Raw genomic sequence first — 20,180 nt, 5'->3', positions numbered from 1 at the left:
GTCCAAAGGAAAATGGGTTTCTATATGACATTCTTGTCTATTGGATTGCATCCCATTAATAAGATCTTTTCAAATCTTAACTTTTAAGTTTTTCTTAGGGTAGTCGCTTCATCTCCTCCCACTTATTTAATTTCAAATCTCTCCCTCTTTTCAAAATCTTTCTTTGCTTGTGATTTCAAACTTAAACATGTTTTAATGATTAGAAACTTTGGCCTTATGCCATTGAATTTTTAAACCTCTTTTCTTAAATCAAATTTGTAAATAAACTTAACTATATTGATTTGAATTTCAAAAGACAAAATATAACTAACCACCTCATTCAAATCTTTGGCCTTTTGTGCCTTTTCTTATTAAATTTTTGTTAAAATCAATTCACCAACTTCTTTGAAATTTTTACCACGAACTACGGGGTTTTGATCCCTCATTTTTATGTTGGTACGTAGGCATAAGACCGAAGGTCTTGTCAAACACAAAAATATAATCAATGAATTCTTTTCTCATCCCCACGCTCTATATTTTGTCAAACATCTTTTATACCAAAAACATATGCCCAAATAAAAAAGAGCTCCCTGGGAGTACCTAGGACACTTTGGGTGCTAACACCTTCCCTCTGTGTAACCAACCCACTTACCTGTAATCTCTTGCATTTTCTTAGTTTTGATTTGAAAACTTCTTATCTTTGGGTTTTGTTCGTAATTTCCCTTTTCCTTTGGAAATAATAAAAGCGTGGTGGCGACTCTGGTTTTATTGATATTAAGCTTATCCATTATTTGATGGTCATGAATTTACCGTTATAGTAGCATTTATGGGAACTTTGAAAAAGTTCATCATGTTAACCAAGTGTTTCAGGTTCTAAGGTATTAACCAAGCTGAATTGAGTTCATGGGAACCAGGCTTATGTTTAAGAATCAAGCTTATGTTCTAGATAGTAAACTAAGCAGTTTGTAGTTAACCATACATATTCTTGTTCTGAACTAAGTTCAAGTGAACCAGGTTGAACCAGGAGTATACAAGCTCTGAACCAGATGTATCAAGTTCTGATAACAACCAGACATGAGTAACACAACCAGGTTATGAAACTAGGCTATGAAAGGTCTCACAAATCATGCTCTATGACGAGATTGATACTCAGACCTTCTGACACTCAAGCAAGGATTCCGAATGAAATACTTTTGTATCCAAGTTATTACATTCTTGGAAGTTACTTCATCCATTATAACCAGGCATCTGCCTTATGGGAAGATAGTAATCATGCTTCAGTAACCAAGCTTCTGCCTTATAGGAAGTTATTTCTTTCATGTTAATTGAGATTTTTATATGCGTTAATATTATTTTAAGTTTTAATTCAGGGGGAGCTTGCAAACCTAACTCCGATATTCTAAAATGAAAAATAATTTTTAACAGTATAAAATTCAGGGGGACCTTACACACCTCACTCTAATATTTTTATGTGATTAAACCAAGTAAAAATTGTTCATCAAAATACATGGTTTTGTCATCATCAAAAAGGGGGAGATTGTATGAAGGAGATTTGGTTCTGCATTTGGCCTTTAGTTTTGATGATAACAATGCATTGTTTCTTAGAGAGAAATTTTGTACACTAATGATTTTTATCTAGTGTGTAGATTTTCCAAACATGCTCTAACTCTGAAGCATTGATGTGTCACATCAACAAATTCTGGAATCAACACACTCTGATTCTGAAGAGATTCAAGTGCTTTACAAGATGCTGTCAAGTGTTAGAAAGCTCTTAGAAAACGGTTCTGATGAACGTTTATGCTAAAGCTTCTGACTGTGACTCTAATTGCAGATTCTCTGAAGGATTGTCAGCCTTTAAATTTCTGAGCTCAAGTTCTGAAGAACAAGATCTGAAAACTCTGAAGATCCGGTTCTGAGGAATTGTGTTAAGACTCTAAAGACAAACATTCTGAAGTTTCTGTCTACTAGTCTCTTGATCCTTCTAAGTATCCTTCAACATCATTTCATTATAAGCCTCTCAATATTAGAAGATAAGATCAAAAGGTTTTACGTCAGAAAAATAGTACATAGTACAAGATCACCCTTTCCTCCACTACGCTGATTTTATGGGCTAAGAATACTACTAATGTACCATTTTTTCTCTTATATGCAAATTGTTATACAAAGAGACTGTTGTAATTTTCTATTCCAGTTTTACCCTTCAATTGATATTTTAACTGCCTATATAAAGGAGACTTGGAAGATTGGAAGAGGTTGCTAATTCACAACGCTAACGCTCACACTATTGAACATACACGTCCTATTTTCTATAGTATGTATTTTCTGTGTATAGTCTTTGTAAACACACATAGAGTTGTTTCTCGTTATTGTGAGAAGCTATTCATTGTATTTAACTTGTGTTAATCTTATTTCTTAGAAGCATTCTTTGTAAACATACACTTGTAAATCTCAAAGTTGTTTGTGTGGTTTCCTTGAGTGACTAGGTTTTATTCATATAAACTCAAGAAGACCAAGATGGTTTGTCTTTGTGGTGTCTGTAATCAGTTTCATTTATAGTGGATTAAGTTTTTGTTGAGAATGCAAAATCACCTTGGTAGGGTGGACTAGAGGTAGCTTCGTTAACACGGAACCAGTATAAAAATAAATTTGTTATTTTTCTTGTTCTTGTTATTGTTTAATTGAGTTGGTTTCAAAAAAGCTTTTGCTTTTAGAAACCCAATTCAAACCCCCAATTTCTTATGTTTCTTGCCACCTTCGTAAGCTCCTATAGGTTAGGTTGTGTTATGATGAACCTATTTCAATATTGTTGGGTAATATGTTGATTTGACTTTGTATGAACCTTTTGATTTATAATGCCATTCAATTGTTTATTGTTCTTAATGCTTTTTATATGTGATATTATTTTAATATGATTTTGGGCATATAGGGAATACTAACCATTAGTCTATGTGTTTGACATAGGGAAATTGTTGTACTTACGCTGGTTGAATAGGAATAGGAGACCCCAAGTAGTGGCATAGAGATTTAACATTATGCGCATCTCCTAACCCTACTTATGCTGGCGGACTAGGGATAGAAAGCTCTGAGTAGTGGTTAGTGAGTTATTTCGTGAGGGATTGATTATAACGTTTTGTTAACTCACAGTGGGGGTTATAGTGATAAGATCAATCGTACAAGGCATCAAACATCAACAATAGAGAAATAGGGGATTCTGAAACACAACAAGACCTTTTTCGTAATGCTATTTAATCTCTTATTTACTTTTTGCATCAAAACTCGAAAACTCCCCCTTTTTACTAGTTTTTAAACATTGCACACATTTTGTCTTGTTAGAAGTAGTTCCCGTGGATTTAATCTTTTTATTATTGCGACATTGGCAGTACACTTACCGAGAAATCATCAAGTTTTTGGCGCTGTTGTCGGGGACTCTTGATATCTCAACAAGGAGACCTTTGTGCAACGTTTTCATTTTAGTTTTTTTTTTGTTTTATTTTCTTATTAATCATAGTGCTATTGAGGTATTTTTTGTCTGTGTATGCGCAACCCAAGATCGATATTAACATCGTTTGATCCAGAAATTGAAAGAACCATATGTGATATTAGGAGATCAGTCAAGGAAGAAAGTATAGCTGAAGGGATCTTAGTTGAAGATCAACCATTTATTTCTTCTGACTCGGAAGAAGAAACCATGATACAACTGTACCACCCATAACTATGGGGGATTATTGTAAAAGAACTGATAAAGGGCAGGTTTCAAGAGGGTTTGTATTGCTAGACCCTGCTAAATTTGATATTAAGAATTTTATACTTTCAAGTTTAAGAGAAAACCCATTGTATGGGAATGCAATTAGAGATTCGTGGGAGCATCTTGCATGCTTCTACGAAATCGCTTCCATGTGCAAACCAACTGATGTCACTGAAGACCAGGTTAAGTTGAGGTAGTTTGGGTTCTCGCTGATTGGAAGGGCTAAGGATTGGTTACTTTTTCCTTCCAAATGGAAGAATTAGGACTTAGAAGGAATTGGACGACAAATTCCTAGAAATATTCTTCACTACTACTCAATTTACCGAGCACCGAGCAAAAATTGTGAATTTTGAGCAGCAGGAAACTAAGTCACTTTATGACTCTTGGGAAAGATTCAAACTTTTGCTACGCAGATGTATGAATCACAATATGAGTAATATGAAGCAGATGAAAATTTTAATTAAAGGTCTTAAGAGTCAAACTCGTATGTTATTGGAAGCTTCCGCGGGAGGTACTATCCGCTCTATGACTGAACCACAAGTGAAAGACCTTATTGAGAATATGTGTATGAATGAGTACCATTCAAAAAGCGAAAGGTCGGTCAAAATTGAATTGTGGGAATGCCTAAAGGTATGTTAGCTATTGATACCCATACTACTCTTTTAGCACAAATTGAATTTCTAAATAAAAATCTAGTTGAAAGCATCTTAGGTAAAGCTAACGTGAGCCAGGTACAAAGACTTAGGTGTGATTTTCTTGGAGGAGAACATGCGAATGGAAGGTGCTTGTTGGAAGGGTTAAGTGAGGAAGTTTAATTTGCTTTCAGAAGAACAACCTGTATTCAAACACATACAATCCGGGTTGGAAAGATCACCCAAATTTCCATTTGAGAAATAATCAAAATGCAAGTGCTAACCAAGGTATTCAACAAAGCCAACAAATTCCATTTCAAAGGAAACTGTCACAATTGGAAGAGACTTTGCAAAATTTTATTAAAGTCACTAAAAGTAGCTTTGATAAGGTGAATAAGAACCATGAAATAATGAGTAGAAACCATGTTGCTTCAATCGAAAATTTGGAGACGCGAATTGGTCAATTATCCAGACAAATATGTGTTTTCCCAAGATCCAGTGGAGGATTTACAGGTAACACTATAGACAATCCTAAGAATGAATCTTACAAGGCTATCGAAACAGACTTTGGGGTAATTAACCGAAAGGGTGAAGCTGAAATAGTTAAAGAGGATATAAATGAAAAAAAGACCGTGTAATTGAAAAAGAGGAGAGTGGAAATCAAGGTGACAAAGAGGAAATAGGTTTCACCATTTATCAACTTATAGATAAAAACTCCTTTTGGAGGAGAACAAAGTTGCAAGTCTTGAGTGAGCCAAATCCAAAATTATCGGATTACATAAAACTAACGTACCCCATCGTTAAGAAGAAAATGGTATATGAGGATGCGGGTGGAATGTTTTAAAATTTAAATAAGTGTTGGAAAAACGTAAGGAAAGTATCTTGTTCCATGTCTCAAAGTTGGATGCCACCAACTATGGGATAAAATACGGTCTTATGCCCTTTTTAAATTTGCATCTATGTTCTTATTTTTTCCGTTTTTATCAGTCAACTCTTCTCTTTCATATGAATAGAATCTATCTATTTTTTTTGTATATTTTCCTTTTTTGTTATTATCTATTTCCCCACTTTTAGATAATGCCAAAGGGGGAGAAGTATACTCTCACGTGGAGAATTCTTCAATATTTTTATTCTTAATCTCTCTTCTAATTTATCTCCCTAAGAAATTATTTTTCATCATAAAAAATGGAAATAATAGTATCGCATTTCAAAAAATACAATCATTCGCAAGGTGTTCGCGCGCTCGTGGAAATTAATATCGAATAGAGTCACCACCGTACTTTATTTATTCCGGAGAAGGAAAGGGAAAATATCGATAAACCCTTAAAAGAAAAATAAGAAGATGATTGTCGCAACCAAATTCGGGTTCAGGAGTCGATTACGCAGGGGGAAAGTATTAGCACCACTCATGTCCATTGTACTCAACAAGAACATTTTAGTTAAAAAGTACGATAGAATGTTAGCTTATGTTAATTGTGTTCTTTGATAAAAAAGTGTAAAAGGAAAAGAAAAAGGGTCGCAAAAATGTTTTTATTAGGGTGCTTGATAATATTGTGGAACTCAAAGCGATGTAGTTATGGCAAGACCAAATATATTTTTGGTGTTTTTGTTATAGTGCTTGACGAGACGTTGAATCTCACTCTGACGTATCCCCATGTGCGATGGGAAACTCAAAGCTACATAGTTCTTGGTAGAAAACGAGTGTTGCTTAATTGATTTTAATGAACGAATGTTTAAGTCCCATTCCAGTTGTCACTGCCGGGGTTTCAGAGCGAGGGAACCAGAAAGACTAAAGAATGCCTCCTCCATCAAAGACAATAAAGAAGGAAAAACAAAAGAGTTGCCACCAAAGTTTATTGGATTTCCTCTTAAAGAGAGAAAAGGGGAAATAGTCGATAAAACCCTCAAAAGGAAAGGTGCATATCGGAAGTGCAAGGATAGGGAATTAGTCTTGCAACGGAGACTTGGGTTCAGAAGTCAATTTCGTAAGGGGAAGGTATTAGCCCCCCTCATGTCCATGGGAGCCATTTAGGTTGTCTGTGTATGTGGGTATTTATCTCGTTTATTCTTGTTTTATTTTCTAAAGAGTGTAGAATAATATGACTCTAGGTTTGTTTATTATCGGGTGATGAGGAATCAGAGATCCGTAGTTTTGAGTAGAAAATGTTTGTGGGTTAGTTGATTTTACGTTTGAGAAAAGAGTTTTCGGAGTGGTGCCCTAAGGTGAAAAAATACGTTTTATGGGTTGTGTTGTTTTTACCTTGAATAAGGGTTTATGAAAAAGTGTTTATGATTAGATTGGACTAAAGTCTATGGGCAGAGGTGAATATTCTAGACAAACAAGTCAAGTGTCTTGTGTCCAAAATAATCAGAGTGAGGGTAGGAAAGCTCCATTCTTACTCATTCTCTGCCACTTAAGGCTCGTGGAGCACAGTACTAGTCAAAATTTTATTGTTTTTTGAGTTTGATTATGAAAATGCCACTTGATGTTGGATCAAGGGTTTGCTTATTTAATTGTGAAATTTGGTGTTGGATAGAGAATATACAACGTAACCAAGCAAGAAAGTAAAGGGTATCATTGTAAGGTAGCCCAAGAGAAAGCCTTGTATGTGCAAAAGTGACCTAAGCTAACAAAGGATAATGGTCTTACAAACATGTCTCCCTAGGGGAGTGCCATGATTCCATTCTTACAACCGGTATGTAAGTTACACGTGAAATCCAAAGTTAAAAAACCAATTATCACAAAGTAAGGGAAAGATTCTCCAAGAAAAGATCCTAAGATGAGATCCTCTAAGTCCGTGTTGATCATAATTGGAATGAATCTTTTTTGGGTCATATCATTTTATCATGTTTTTGTTGTTTTTAATGTATGGTGACAATAAATATAAATGACAATAATAAACATGCATGATGAATTTAGATAATGATGATGATGATGAGTACTTGAATGTAAATTAAAATGTAACAACATCAAAATAAATAACAAAGTAATAATGGTAAAGTCACAATAAAAATGGTTAGTGGTAATCAAAGTTAGTAAAGTAAAGTTAATGCTTAGTGGTATGTATAAGTTAACTCTTGAGGATTATTTATCCTTAGGTCAAAAGATTCAAAATATGGCGCATCAGAGGATAACTTATCACTGATGCAAAATATTGAAGATTAGGTTAAACAAGTTTATACAATGACCAGTGTATAATATAAACAAGTTAATGTAATAGTTAGAGGGTTAGTATAACAATAGAAACAAAATGAACCAAATGGAATCACAAGTTAATATGTATACAAGCAAAGCTTCACCTATATGTCAAATGATCCACGTTAGGTTGATATAGATGAAGCTTATCTAATCCTCAAAGTATCATGAATGATCCATTGATCATTCATTGATAGATTTGAAGCAAAGAAGGTCCAAACATCCCTAATTAAACCATAATCATGACTTAATAGACTTCATTAACTACCAATGTTCAAGACCTCATAAGTCCATCAAAAAATGCTCAAATGAAATGAAATAAAACATAATAAAATAGAAGAAAAAATAATTAGGGTTTGTGTTGGGAAAATATTCATTAAGATAAAAATAAGTGGTAAAAAAAATCAAGTGAAAAAGGAAATAATTGAGGTTAAAAATAATAAAAGAAAGGAAAAAAGAAATAAAATTGGATAAAGGTGTGCGCTGGGGGTTGAACCCCTGACCTTGTGGTCATGGGGACAATCCCCATCCACTTGTCCAAGCACCTTTTGGTGTTCAGAAACACTTTAACAAAATAAAATAATAAAAAAAATAATCAGATGAAACATGTGCGTAAGCTGGACAATCAGGATGAGCCAACAGATAGTTTTAAATTTGAAAAAGCACGTAGTGTTCTTTGTGTTAAACCTTGAGACATTAAAATCAAAACCTCAAAACATGTGTTTTTCATTGGATTTGAACCTGGAAACATCACCTATGCACATCAACGACCTAACCTCCACACTCATTAGGCATTGATTGGCTCTGAGTGTGGAGTATTTTACAAAGTTTAAAAACAACAAACTTGACCTAAAATAAAAATTAAATGAATAATATGGGATAATCAACATTCAAATCATACGGTTAATGTTTAGTGGATGATATCGAGTTGATTGATAACTTATTTGAGTGAATGGTGTCAATGTAGTTACCTGATCAGAATTGGTTTCAGAAATAAACTCCGATGAGTTGGTGCAACTCAGGTGAGGTGTTGGGAAGGTAAGCTAAGGTTTAGAAAAGCTTTAGTGATGCTTATGGAAGGATTTTGGGTGGTTAGTTTGAGTTGAAAAGCTTTGAAACTCAGAAAAGGAATCTCTATTTTTGAATATGAAATTCGATTTTGAAACAAAGTGATTCTGGATATTCAAGCTTGGTTCTGAAGTGGAACACCATCCCCTATTTATAGGGAAGGTGATGGAGTGATTTGAAGGGAGAAAATAGGTGGTTTTCTCAGAGAGCACATGTGATCCGAAGCATGCTTGCAAATGGATTTTGTGGAACATGAAATGGGATGTTCTGACCTGGTTTGCTTCACCAACAAACTGGTTTTGGTCCTTATCACCAAACAAGAACAACCAAGGGCATTGGAGTGTCCTGCTATGCATTTGGATTTTAGCCAATTTAGGAAAATTCTGAAAATGAACATGGCTCGAATTTCATGGTTTGTGACCTTTCCACACCAAAGTTGACTTCCATTTGGGCCTTGGTATGTTGCATAACATGTTACAAGTAATAAGGAATCAAATTGGGATAGTTTGGGGACTTAGATCATCGAAATTCCGAAACTGACTGGTTGTGGTCTGACTTATGCATCATGACAATTTCCAATTTTTGAACTAGGGCCAAATGAAATTAGATCTTGCATTTTGTATGAAATTTATGCCAAATATTCCTTGCCATGTCCTTTATGAAAAAAGAACCAAGTCAAAAGCAATCATGGTTTGGAAATGAAAATGTGGTAAAGTGGTGGTCTTGGTCATGTTTCTAGGGCATGCTAGGCACATTAGACCGGCTTGGCCAATGTGAAAATTGAGGTCCTTGCTCAATGAATTAGGTCTTGAACCTTGAAACAAAGTTGAAGAGGGACTCAATTAGTACATTTGGCACAAGGAAGATCCTGAAAAGCTTGCAAGGTGACAAATCTATGGGCTTTGGACCAAATCATAGGCCATTCTTGCCAAAATGTGACCAACCGACTTGACCTAAAAATGTCACTTTGTGATTTCTTGTATTTTAAGGCACAATGGTGGATGTTTGGAGCTCATATGATCATATAATGAAGTAAAATGAGGCTTGGAGCTTGGTGGGGTGATTTTAGATCATGACCATTGGTGGATTCAATGCCTTGAAAGTTCAAAAACCATGACCAAACCAAGTACTTGTAACATGAATGGAATGGATGTTTGATTGGTGAATTGTAGTTGAAATTGACTTGAATTGATGGTAAATAAATGATATTATGACAAGTTGATAAAATTAACCAAGGACATGAGTCAAAAGATGCACAAATTAGGGTTTATTGAATCACAAGTTTCATCAAGAACCATGGCCAGACAAATTAGGGTTTTGAAATGTAAGGAATATATTGAGATGATTCAAAAGGGTTAAGGTACGAACAAATTTTGATATTAGGGGTCCTCCATGGCATGATAAAGGCCCAAGGTGAACCATGACTTGTACAAGCCAAAGGGGGTCAAGAACTAGGGTTGAGGTCCTTGGGTGACCAGATGAATCTTCATGTGTCTTCAATAGGGACTCACCATCCAATTAGGGTTTTAGAGAGTGACTGAGATAATTTGAATGATCCTCCAAGCTTGTGGGATGCTTGAGGATGAAGACAGGGTTAAGGTGGCTTGGGCACACCGCAACATGATCAGTGGGTCTTGAGGCTTCATAGAGGAACCCCATGCCTTTGGTTTGTGGAACATTGTGGATCATTAGGTATAAATGCTTATGAGATGATATATGAGGGATGCAATGCTTACGTATTAAGGTTATAGAGAGTGATACGGAGGTAGAGTAAATTTGAGGGTATAACACCAACAGTTAAACTTTGGCTAGTAGGCTCGCGCATTGGAGGCTAAGCATTTGTTTGTTTCACGGTAGAAAGGATCTTATTTGATCGTTTCATAGTAGTTTAAATGTGGCTTGTGTGCTTGCACATGAGAGGCCTAAGTGTTTTTTTGTATCATGGTAAATGGACTAAATAGTGTTCTTTTGTGAAAAGGGTTTCCATTGTGCAGGGGCGAGAAAAAGATAGGTTTGATTGGTTGAGTATTTTTTAGGCGAAGGACAAATGCTCGGTAAGAATGAGATATATGCCTCGGGACCAAGTGTTCGGGGTTTTCATGAAGTGAGAGACTCCAATATTCCTTTTTCATTCAAGGTATTTATGAAATTTGTTTGATGGACAACAAACGTCCGGTAAGACCGAGATGTGTGCCTCGGGACCAATTGGTAAAGGGTTTCATGAAATTCTAAACTCTAATGGTCCTTTTTTGTCCATGTTTGTATTAAGTGTCTTAAAAACGAAAGAAAGAATAAACAGTTGACCCAAGACGTTGGCCTCAGGGACGATCATTCGAGAGTTTCGTGGGTTGCGAGACCTCAATGTTCCTCTTCTTTCGATTTTATTGAGAAAAGATTTTATAACAAAAGAAGAATTCAAGGTTTTCATGCAATGCGAGACTCAAATGTTCCTTTCTTCCAATTTTATTAAGAAAAAGATTTAATCAAGCTGTGAAAATAGGTTGAAGAAAGGTCGTGCAAAATAATCCAAAAGATGCGAAATGAAATGGTATGCACAAATTATAATCCGAGGTCGTGAGATGGACCTGGTCACAGACTTGTCGCATAATGTAACGCAAGGTCACAAATTGTTTTGTGAGGTGAAATTTTTTTTCGTAAGGTCACAAATTATTTTGTAAGGCAACGAGTTCTTTCGCGAGGACGCAAGTTCTCTCGCGAGGATGTAAGTTCTATCGTGAGGATGTGAGTTCTTTCGTAAGGCTACAAGTTTGATAACGCGAAAATATATCATATATTTGACTTGACTTGCATTGAAATCTAGTACCGTTTTACCTATTTTCCATAGCATTATGCCGTATTTTGTGTTTATTTCAGGTATTTATCAAATAAGAAGTGTTTGTGCAGCCAAAGAAGAAAAAAGAGCAAAAAGGAAAGGAAACGGAAGGAAAACGAAGAAAATAAAAAGGGTGGCGCCTGCCATGCACAAAAGGCGTGGCACCCATCACCTTAAGTGTGGCGCCCACCACCTTAAGTATGGCACCTGCCACGAAGAAAAGGAGTGGCACCTGCCACGAAGCAACTTCGCCATTCTATCCTGGATTCTCTCCACGCCTCATCCTTCTTGTTCAACCTAACCATCCTAAATTCACGCCAACTATCAGATTTTCAAGGGAAGAATTTGAGTATAAATTGGAGTTTTCGTCTTCAGTAACAGGGGGGAATTTTGGGGAGGAATTTTGGAGCCAGAGTTTTATTCTTAGAATTTTAAGCAGATAGATTTACTTGTAAAAGTGATAGATCTTCCATATCAGGGGACTATAGCAATTCTGGTTTTAGGAATTGATTCTGATTGTAATTATGTGCCTAATTGTCAAGCATGCTGATCACACTGAATCACGCCGCATTTTTGACTCGGATTTCACATGTTTATTAGGTCTTTATTATCATTTTGCTTGTGTTATGCTCTCTTTTATGTTGTTATCAGATATTTAGCTCTTCCGGGACCTTTTTAGAATAAACGAAGCAAAAGACCAAAAATTAGGGTTTTTCGGCAAATATTGTACACATGGCGTTATGCATGGCGACCGCTATAGGGGAAGGCATGACTCATCAACCCTCAACCAGGAGGTAACCGCCACAATCCCATGAACTTTCCCATTTCCACACATGGCGGGCGCCATGAAGGGGTGGCGGGCGCCACCTTTGCATTTCACGTTCCCACTAGGGAGAAGTTGAAGGGCACCATGGTCTTTGCAAGCTGTTGAAGTCCTCTATAATTAGGTCGTTCTAGTTCATTTCCAAATCATCCAACTTAGTTTATAACACTAAGACTATATAATCCTCTGTAAAGCGGTAATCCGTCACATCGAGGGGTTATCGCACCTTAGTGAGATTGAGTTGGAGCACTTCGATTTTGCTGTCGTCTTTATCTTCAGAGTCGAAGGATTATTTTCCTTGTACCAGATTTAAAGCCTCCGTTTGGAGCAGGTTCTAATTTAATCGTTTTTATTTATTTTACTTGTCGTGCTTTACTTTATTTAATTTCTTGTCATGCTTTACTTTACTTAATTTCTCGCCACGCTTTACTTTATTTAATTTCTTGTCTACGCTTTACTTTATTTAATTTTTGTCATTGTCTTTACTTTATTTAAATTTCTCGCCATTATCTTTATTGCATGTTTTAATTACTTTATACGCTTTACCTGTTCTTTACGCCTTACATTCTAAAACAACTTTTCATCATGATCAATATCGTTGTGTTTGTTTGTATTACCATGTTTGGCTAAATCTTTTAAAAGTTAGAATGTAAGGATCACGGTTAAGGAGATGATTCACATATTAAATCTATAGAAATGCTTTAAAGGCTATTTTGATTTTTAATTTAAGTTTTCTGAAACAAACTTGGATAGTTTTAACTACTCAAGGAGTGCGAAAGCACCCTGGCTTAGTTAACTAGGAATTTTTATCACTTTAAGGAAAAACGATTTTTGAAACTGTTTTCGGACGCGTTGATAGATTTAAAATCAGGAAACTCCTTGGATAAACTTTCCAAATCAAAATCACTTTTCAACTAAGTTTACGAGTCTTATTTCTTAAAAATAAGTTTACTACTTTGGCGTTTTGCTCACCTTTTATAAGTGACAATAAAAGGCCTTAATTTAAGGGAAAACTCGGTTCTGAATACGCGAAAGCGACAGTTCCTGTTAAATGGATTCTTTTCAAGAGTAGAAAATATTTCCCCATAAGTAGTTCTATTTAGACAATTGAAACATCATTTAACTGACGTGAAATACATTCAAACTTGTCTTTACCTGCACTGTATTTCGTTTCTTTATTTACTGTTATTTTGCAACATCAATATCTCTTTTATACCGTCTTAGATAAACATCGTAACGATAGTAATCGATAGATTGAGGATTTGGTCTCTGTGGGATCGATATTCTTTTATATTACTCTGACGCGATTCGTGCACTTGCGAATAGAGCGATCACATGCCAGCTTTTTTCTGAATTCAAGTATCAGCGTTAATTCTAGTTTTAGTCTATTTTCAAGGTTCCATTTTAGTTGTTTACTTAATTGTTTATGATTTCATCTTAGAACATATTAATTTCAGTTCTTTTTAAAATCATGTTTTGTCTTATGTTTAATCATCATAATAGCATGTTTATGTTTAAACCCATGTCTGGCTAAACCATTTGATATCGGTATGTAAAGAGAGTCATAATGACGGGATTCGTTTATAATTGGTGTTGATCTTTATAAACTATTTTTCTGGTTATGGTTTATTATTCTAAAATAATAATTATTTTCGTACGAGAGTAAAAAGAAAACAAGGTTACAATCAATAAAACGAGAGTTTGAGATTTTAACCGGATAGCAGAAACTAGGCATTAATTCTAAACACAGCGAGAGCACTTTAGGATTAATTAGAATTTATTAATTTCCAAAATTACTTTTAATTCAAATGAGACAGCGAAAGCAAAGCATTCTGGTTTAAGAGTATATTCAGAGTCAATAACACGAGAGTGTAAGATAAAGTATTTTAAATCAATAATTTCTGCTGAAGAGTATTTTGACATTTAAGATTACGCCAACTATTTATCGAATCCCCGAAGTTTGATGAGTTACATAGAGATTTCCCGCTATTAAATATTTCTATTAAAGTTCAATTTTCATTAATATTTATTTCTCGTTGTCCCTTAAACCCAAGAAAGTTCATCAGCCTTAGATTTACGTAGTAACATTAGATAACGGTAAGTTCAATTTTTGGTCCTTTGGGTTCAATAATCTTTAAAACTACGCGATACGACTGTGCACTTGCAGTCACGAATCTTATAGACATACTAAGTCGCAATCAAGTTTTTGGCGACGTTGCCGGGGACTAATTAAGTCGATATCCTAAGTCCAGTGTTGTGCAGTATAGACTAAGGCAAACAAAACTATTTCCCTTTTAAATTGTCGATTGTATGCCAAGTACTCGCTCTCAAGGCGAGGAATTAAAGCTGCCAATCGAATAACCAGAGCGTTATCTAAGATTAGAATGCCGGATATGAGAATATCGTATTAAGTACAATCTTCCCGATCCTAATATCCCTATTCCTTAACCAGTTGTAGAACCAGAGATGGCTGAAGGACCGCAGAATCGTCCTCTCAAGTACTATGCCATCCCTTCTTTGGATGAACCACATAATAACATTGCTTTCTCTGCCATCGAAGCAAATAATTTCAAAATAAAACCTTCGTTGTTGTCAGCCGTACAACACAACCAGTTTTCCGGTAGTCCCACGGAGGACCCAAACCTATATTTGTCAGTGTTTTTGCAATACGCGGACATAGTGAAAGCAAATGGTGTCAGCCCCGAAGAAATAAGACTACGTCTTTTCCCTTTCTCATTAAGAGATAGAGCTAGAGCTTGGCTCCAGTCTCTACCATCCAACTCTGTCACTACGTGGAACAAGTTGAAGAAAGTTTTCTTAGCACGATATTTCCCACCTAGTAAGATGACTATGCTAAGAGCCCAAATAAAGTGGTTTAAACAAAAAGTCAACGAATCTCTTTTCGAACATGGGAGAGATACAAGGACATGATGAGGCTTTGTCCACTTCACAGTCTTGAAGAGTGGTTGATAATTCATACCTTTTACAATGGTCTCTTGTACAACACAAGATTGACAATAGACGCCGCGGCGGGTGGCGCACTGATGGATAAACCTTACAATAAGGCTTATCAACTTATTAAAAGTATGGCCCAAAATCACTATCAGTGGGGAAGTGAAAGAAACTCCGTAGAGAAACCTCCAACGAAAGGCGGTATGTATAAAATAAGCAGTCTTGACCATGTCAATATTAAAGTAGATGCTCTCACCGAAAAGATAGAAAACCTGACCATAACACCCATAACCACCGTGGCTGCCATAGCTCCAAACTGCGAGTTATGCGGAGTTCCTAGGCATGCTACCCCAGAATGTCAACTTTTGGCAGGAATCTCCACATACCAAGTGAATTATGCTCAAGGAAACCCTTACTCAAACACCTATAGCCCAGGTTGGAATAACCATCCAAACTTTTCGTACAAAACCAATAACCCATCGAATGCACCTAGCCAAGCACCTGCTGTACCACCAGGATATGATAAGGTGCCACAAATGCTCCAAATGCTCCTAGGAAGTCAAACCTTGAAATAATGATGGAAAACTTCATAGCTACCCAGGCCCAAACAAATAAGGATTTCCTAAATCAAAACATACACACTAGTGAGCAAATTAAGCAATTAGCAAACAAAGTATACGCTTTAGTCACCCATAACCAAATGTTAGAAACAAAAATTTCGCAAGTGGCACAACAACAAGCACCTACTGTTGCCCCTAAAGGTACATTTTCTGGACAGCCATAACCAAACCCTAAAGTTCATGCAAATGCTATTACACTATGAAGTGAGACAAAACTAGACGGGCCAACCGACCCTAGACTTCAAAATCCAGCCATGCACCAAGACCCTGGTAAAATAACTGAGAAGGAAAACAAACTAAAGAAAACTAAAAGTGAAGAGGCCATAGAGAAAGAAGAACCATATGTACCTCCACCACCATATAAACCTCCTATCCCATATCCTCAAAGATTTGCTAAATCCAAAAGTGTATGGAAATTCAAGAAATTTGTAGAGCTTCTGAAACAATTGAATATCACAATACCTTTTACAGAAGTTATCACTCAAATGCCCTCATACGCTAAGTTTCTTAAGGAGACATTATCTAACAAGAAGAAGATCGAGGATAATGAAACTGTTACACTTACTGCTGAGTGTAGCGCTATAATTCAAAATAATATGCCTCATAAGCTGAAAGACCCATGGAGTTTCTCCATACCCTGGATAATCGGAAAGTTTGTCGTAGACAAAGCTCTATGCGACTTAGGAGCCAATATTAGCTTAATGCCCTTGTCCATATGTGAAAGGCTTAAAATGGGAGAGTTGAGACCAACTAAGATGTCTGTACAACTAGCTGATCGTTCTGTTAAATTTCCCGTAGGTATGCTAGAGAACGTTCCAGTGCGCATAGGTCAATTCTATATTCCTACTGATTTCATAATCATGGACATAAAGGAGGATTCAAATATCCCTATCATATTTGGAAGACCATTATTAGCTATTACTGGAGCCATTATAGATGTAAAGAAAGGCAAGCTAACCTTTGAAGTTGGTGAAGAAAAAGTCGAATTTATTTTGACGCGATTCTTAAAGACACTAGCTATAGACGATACATGTTATCTTCTAGATGTCATCGACGGATGTGTAAGAGAAATGGAGAATGAACAAACTTCATACTCCGAAATATTGAAAATTCCAATGCCTCCTATTTTTGAAGATGACAATTGGCGTGAGGAATACCAAGATGACAGTTTAAGTGAATGTCTAGCACTGACACCCAATCATATGCCTTGCCCGAAGAAACCAGCATTAGAACTTAAAACACTATCCAAAAATTTAAGGTGCGAATTCCTAGACACTGAACTCGAGCGACCTGTAATAGTTAACGCAAACTTAGGACAGATAGAAATCGAGTAACTCCTACGTGTTTTAAGAAAATATCCAACTACTTTAAGCTATAATATCTCAAATCTTACAGGAATAAGTCCTTTTTTATGCATGCATCGCATTATGCTAGAGGAAGACAGTAAGACCTCTAGAGAACATCAAAGAAGGATAAATCTCGTTCTGAGTGATGTAGTCAAGAGAGAAGTGTAAAAGCTATTAGAAGCAGAAATTATATACCCAATATCCGATAGTCAACGGGTTGGCCTAGTACATGTCGTACCAAAGAAGGGAGGTGTTACAGTTGTTAAGAACGAAAAAGGTGAATCTATAACACAAAGAGTTGTGATTGGAAGCAGAATGTGCATTGATTATAGGAAATTGAACAAAGCCACTCGAAAGGATCACTTTCCTTTACCTTTTATTGATCAAATACTTGAACGATTGGCTAAGCATTCTCACTTCTGCTATTTAGATGGTTATTCAGGATTCTTTCAAATCCCTATTCATCCTGACAACCAAGAAAAAACATCCTTCACTTGTCCTTATGGTACATTTGCCTATCGACGAATGTTGTTTGGACTATGTAACGCTCCTGCAACATTCCAAAGATGCATGATGTTAATTTTTGCTAATTTTATAGACGACTTCATGGAAGTATTTATGGATGATTTCTCTGCTTGTGGGCAGATTTTTGAGGGATGTTTATCGAACCTAGAAATGGTACTTGAAAGATGCGTAAAAGTGAATCTCGTGTTAAGTTGGGAGAAATGTCATTTCATGGTCCGACAAGGAATCGTACTTGGACACGTAGTGTCTGATAAGGGGATTGAAGTTGACAAAGATAAAATAGAAGTTATAGAAAACCTTCAACCTCTGAAAATCGTAAGAGAAATACAAAGTTTCTTAGGACACGCTGGTTTTTACCGACGATTCATTAAAGATTTCTCCAAATCACCAAACCACTAATTGGCCTATTAATGAAAGACGTTGAATTCATCTTTGACGACAAATTCTTAAAAGCGTTTGAACAATTAAAAACAACTCTCATCACCGCACCTATCATGCAACCACCTGATTGGAGATTACCATTTGAAATCATGTGTGACACTAGTGATTATGCCGTAGGCATAGTCTTACGACAAAGAAAGGATAAAAAGCTTCATGCAATCTATTACGCAAGAAGAACCTTAGATCCTGCGCAAATGAACTACGCCACCATGGAAAAGGAACTTTTAGTTGTCATGTTTGCTTTGGATAAATTTTGTTCTTACCTAGTAGGAGCAAAAATAATTATCTATATCGATCATGCTGCAATTAGGTACCTCTTAAGTAAAAAGGACGCCAAACCAAGACTTCGAAGGTAGATTTTACTCCTACAAGAGTTTGATTTAGAAATCAAAGATAAGAAAGGCACTGAAAATGTCGTAGCTGATCACTTGTCGAGAATGGAAGGCATTGACCCTGAACGAGTGCCTATCAATGATGATTTTCCTTATGAACGAATCATAGCCCAATTGGAAAGTAATATAGTTGAATGAACATTAACTTATAATGATACCGAAACAAATGAAGTTATGGAAAAAATTTATACTAAAACCACACTACCATGGTATGCTGACTTTGTCAACTACTTAGCAGTTTGAGTGCTTCCACTAGATTTAACTTACCAACAAAAGAAGAAATTCTTCCTTGATCTTAAACAGTATTATTGGGACGAGCCTCTTCTTTTCAAAAGAGACGCCAATGGTATTTTACGTCGATGTGTCCCCGAAGATGAAGTAGAAAATATAGTTTATCATTGTCATTATGCTCCCTATGGAGGACATGCAAGCACTTCAAAGACTTGCGCCAAGACCTTACAAGTTGGCCTCTTTTGGCCCACTCTGTGGAAAGACATACACATCGCAGTCATAAATTGCGATCGGTGCCAACGCACTGGAAACATCTCTAGACGCGACGAAATGCCATTTAAAAGAATTTTGGAAGTAGAAGTCTTTGACGAGTGGGGAATTGATTTCATGGGATCATTCCCATCTCCTTCTTGTAACAAGTACATACTCGTTATTGTTGATTACGTATCGAAATGGATCGAGGCTATAGCCTCTCCAACAAATGATGCACGAGTAGTAATTAGGCTCTTCAAGCATATAATTTTTCCTAGATTCGGTGTGCCGAGACTTGTCATCAGTGATGGTGGCTTCAATTTCATTTCAAAGATCTTTGAAAAACTGTTACTGAAATATGGAGCCCGACACCGTGTAGCAACACCCTATCACCCACAAACAAGTGGGCAAGTAGAGGTCTCAAATAGAGAAATTAAGCAAATCTTAGAAGAAACAGTTGCCACCTCTAGGAAAGATTTATCTTCAAAGTTACACGAAGCTCTGTGGGCATATAGGACAGCTTATAAGACCCTGACAGGAACCACACCATTTAAGCTAGTTTATGGAAAATCGTGTCATTTGCCGTTAGAACTAAGGCATAAAGCTTATTGGGCCGTCAGGAACCTTAATCTAAATTATACTACTGCAGACGAGAAGAGAATTTTAGATATCCATGAACTGGAAGAACTTAGATTAGACACATACAAGAATTCCCGGATCGATAAAGAAAGAACTAAAAAGTGGCATGACAAACGTATATTGAGGAAAGAGTTTAATGAGGGTGACTTAGTACTTCTGTTTAATTCTCGACTTAAACTTTTTCCAAGCAAACTTCGTTCTAGGTGGTCCGGTCCCTTTGAAATTACCAAAGTTTTTCCAAATGGAGCAATAGAAATAAATCGCAAATCTAGTGAACCATTTATCATAAACGGGTAGCGCTTGAAACATTATCATAGCATTGACAACATAGACTATTCCACTAGTCTAAAGCTTGTAAAGATGCCCACTCATTCCCAAAATTAATCTTTTGTTAAAATTTTGTCGAGCTTACGACACTAAACAAAGCACTTGGTGGGAGACAACCTGCATCTTAGTCTTTACTTTGAATTATTAATCCTAGTTTTTCTATTATTATTCCTTACTAT

At 36.2% G+C, this 20,180-nt stretch overlaps 2 protein-coding genes across 2 annotated transcripts; both read left to right on the top strand.

Annotated features, from left to right (window-relative positions):
* Window positions 1-16,102: 16,102 nt before the first annotated feature.
* Window positions 16,103-17,182, top strand: LOC127136490 (uncharacterized). The gene is made up of 2 exons (XM_051063039.1): window positions 16,103-16,642; window positions 16,721-17,182. The coding sequence occupies exons 1-2, from the start codon at window positions 16,103-16,105 to the stop codon at window positions 17,180-17,182; spliced, it is 1,002 nt and encodes a 333-aa protein (XP_050918996.1).
* Window positions 17,183-19,113: 1,931 nt separating this feature from the next.
* On the top strand, window positions 19,114-19,971 carry LOC127136489 (uncharacterized). The gene has a single exon (XM_051063038.1). The coding sequence runs from the start codon at window positions 19,114-19,116 to the stop codon at window positions 19,969-19,971; it is 858 nt and encodes a 285-aa protein (XP_050918995.1).
* Window positions 19,972-20,180: the final 209 nt, after the last annotated feature.

The sequence above is a fragment of the Lathyrus oleraceus genome, chromosome 4 (assembly GCF_024323335.1).
Source record: "Lathyrus oleraceus cultivar Zhongwan6 chromosome 4, CAAS_Psat_ZW6_1.0, whole genome shotgun sequence".
NCBI classification, from domain to species: Eukaryota; Viridiplantae; Streptophyta; class Magnoliopsida; order Fabales; family Fabaceae; genus Lathyrus; species Lathyrus oleraceus.
The sequence above is the reverse complement of the archived record's forward strand: the minus strand, read 5'-3'. Positions and strand labels throughout refer to the sequence as shown.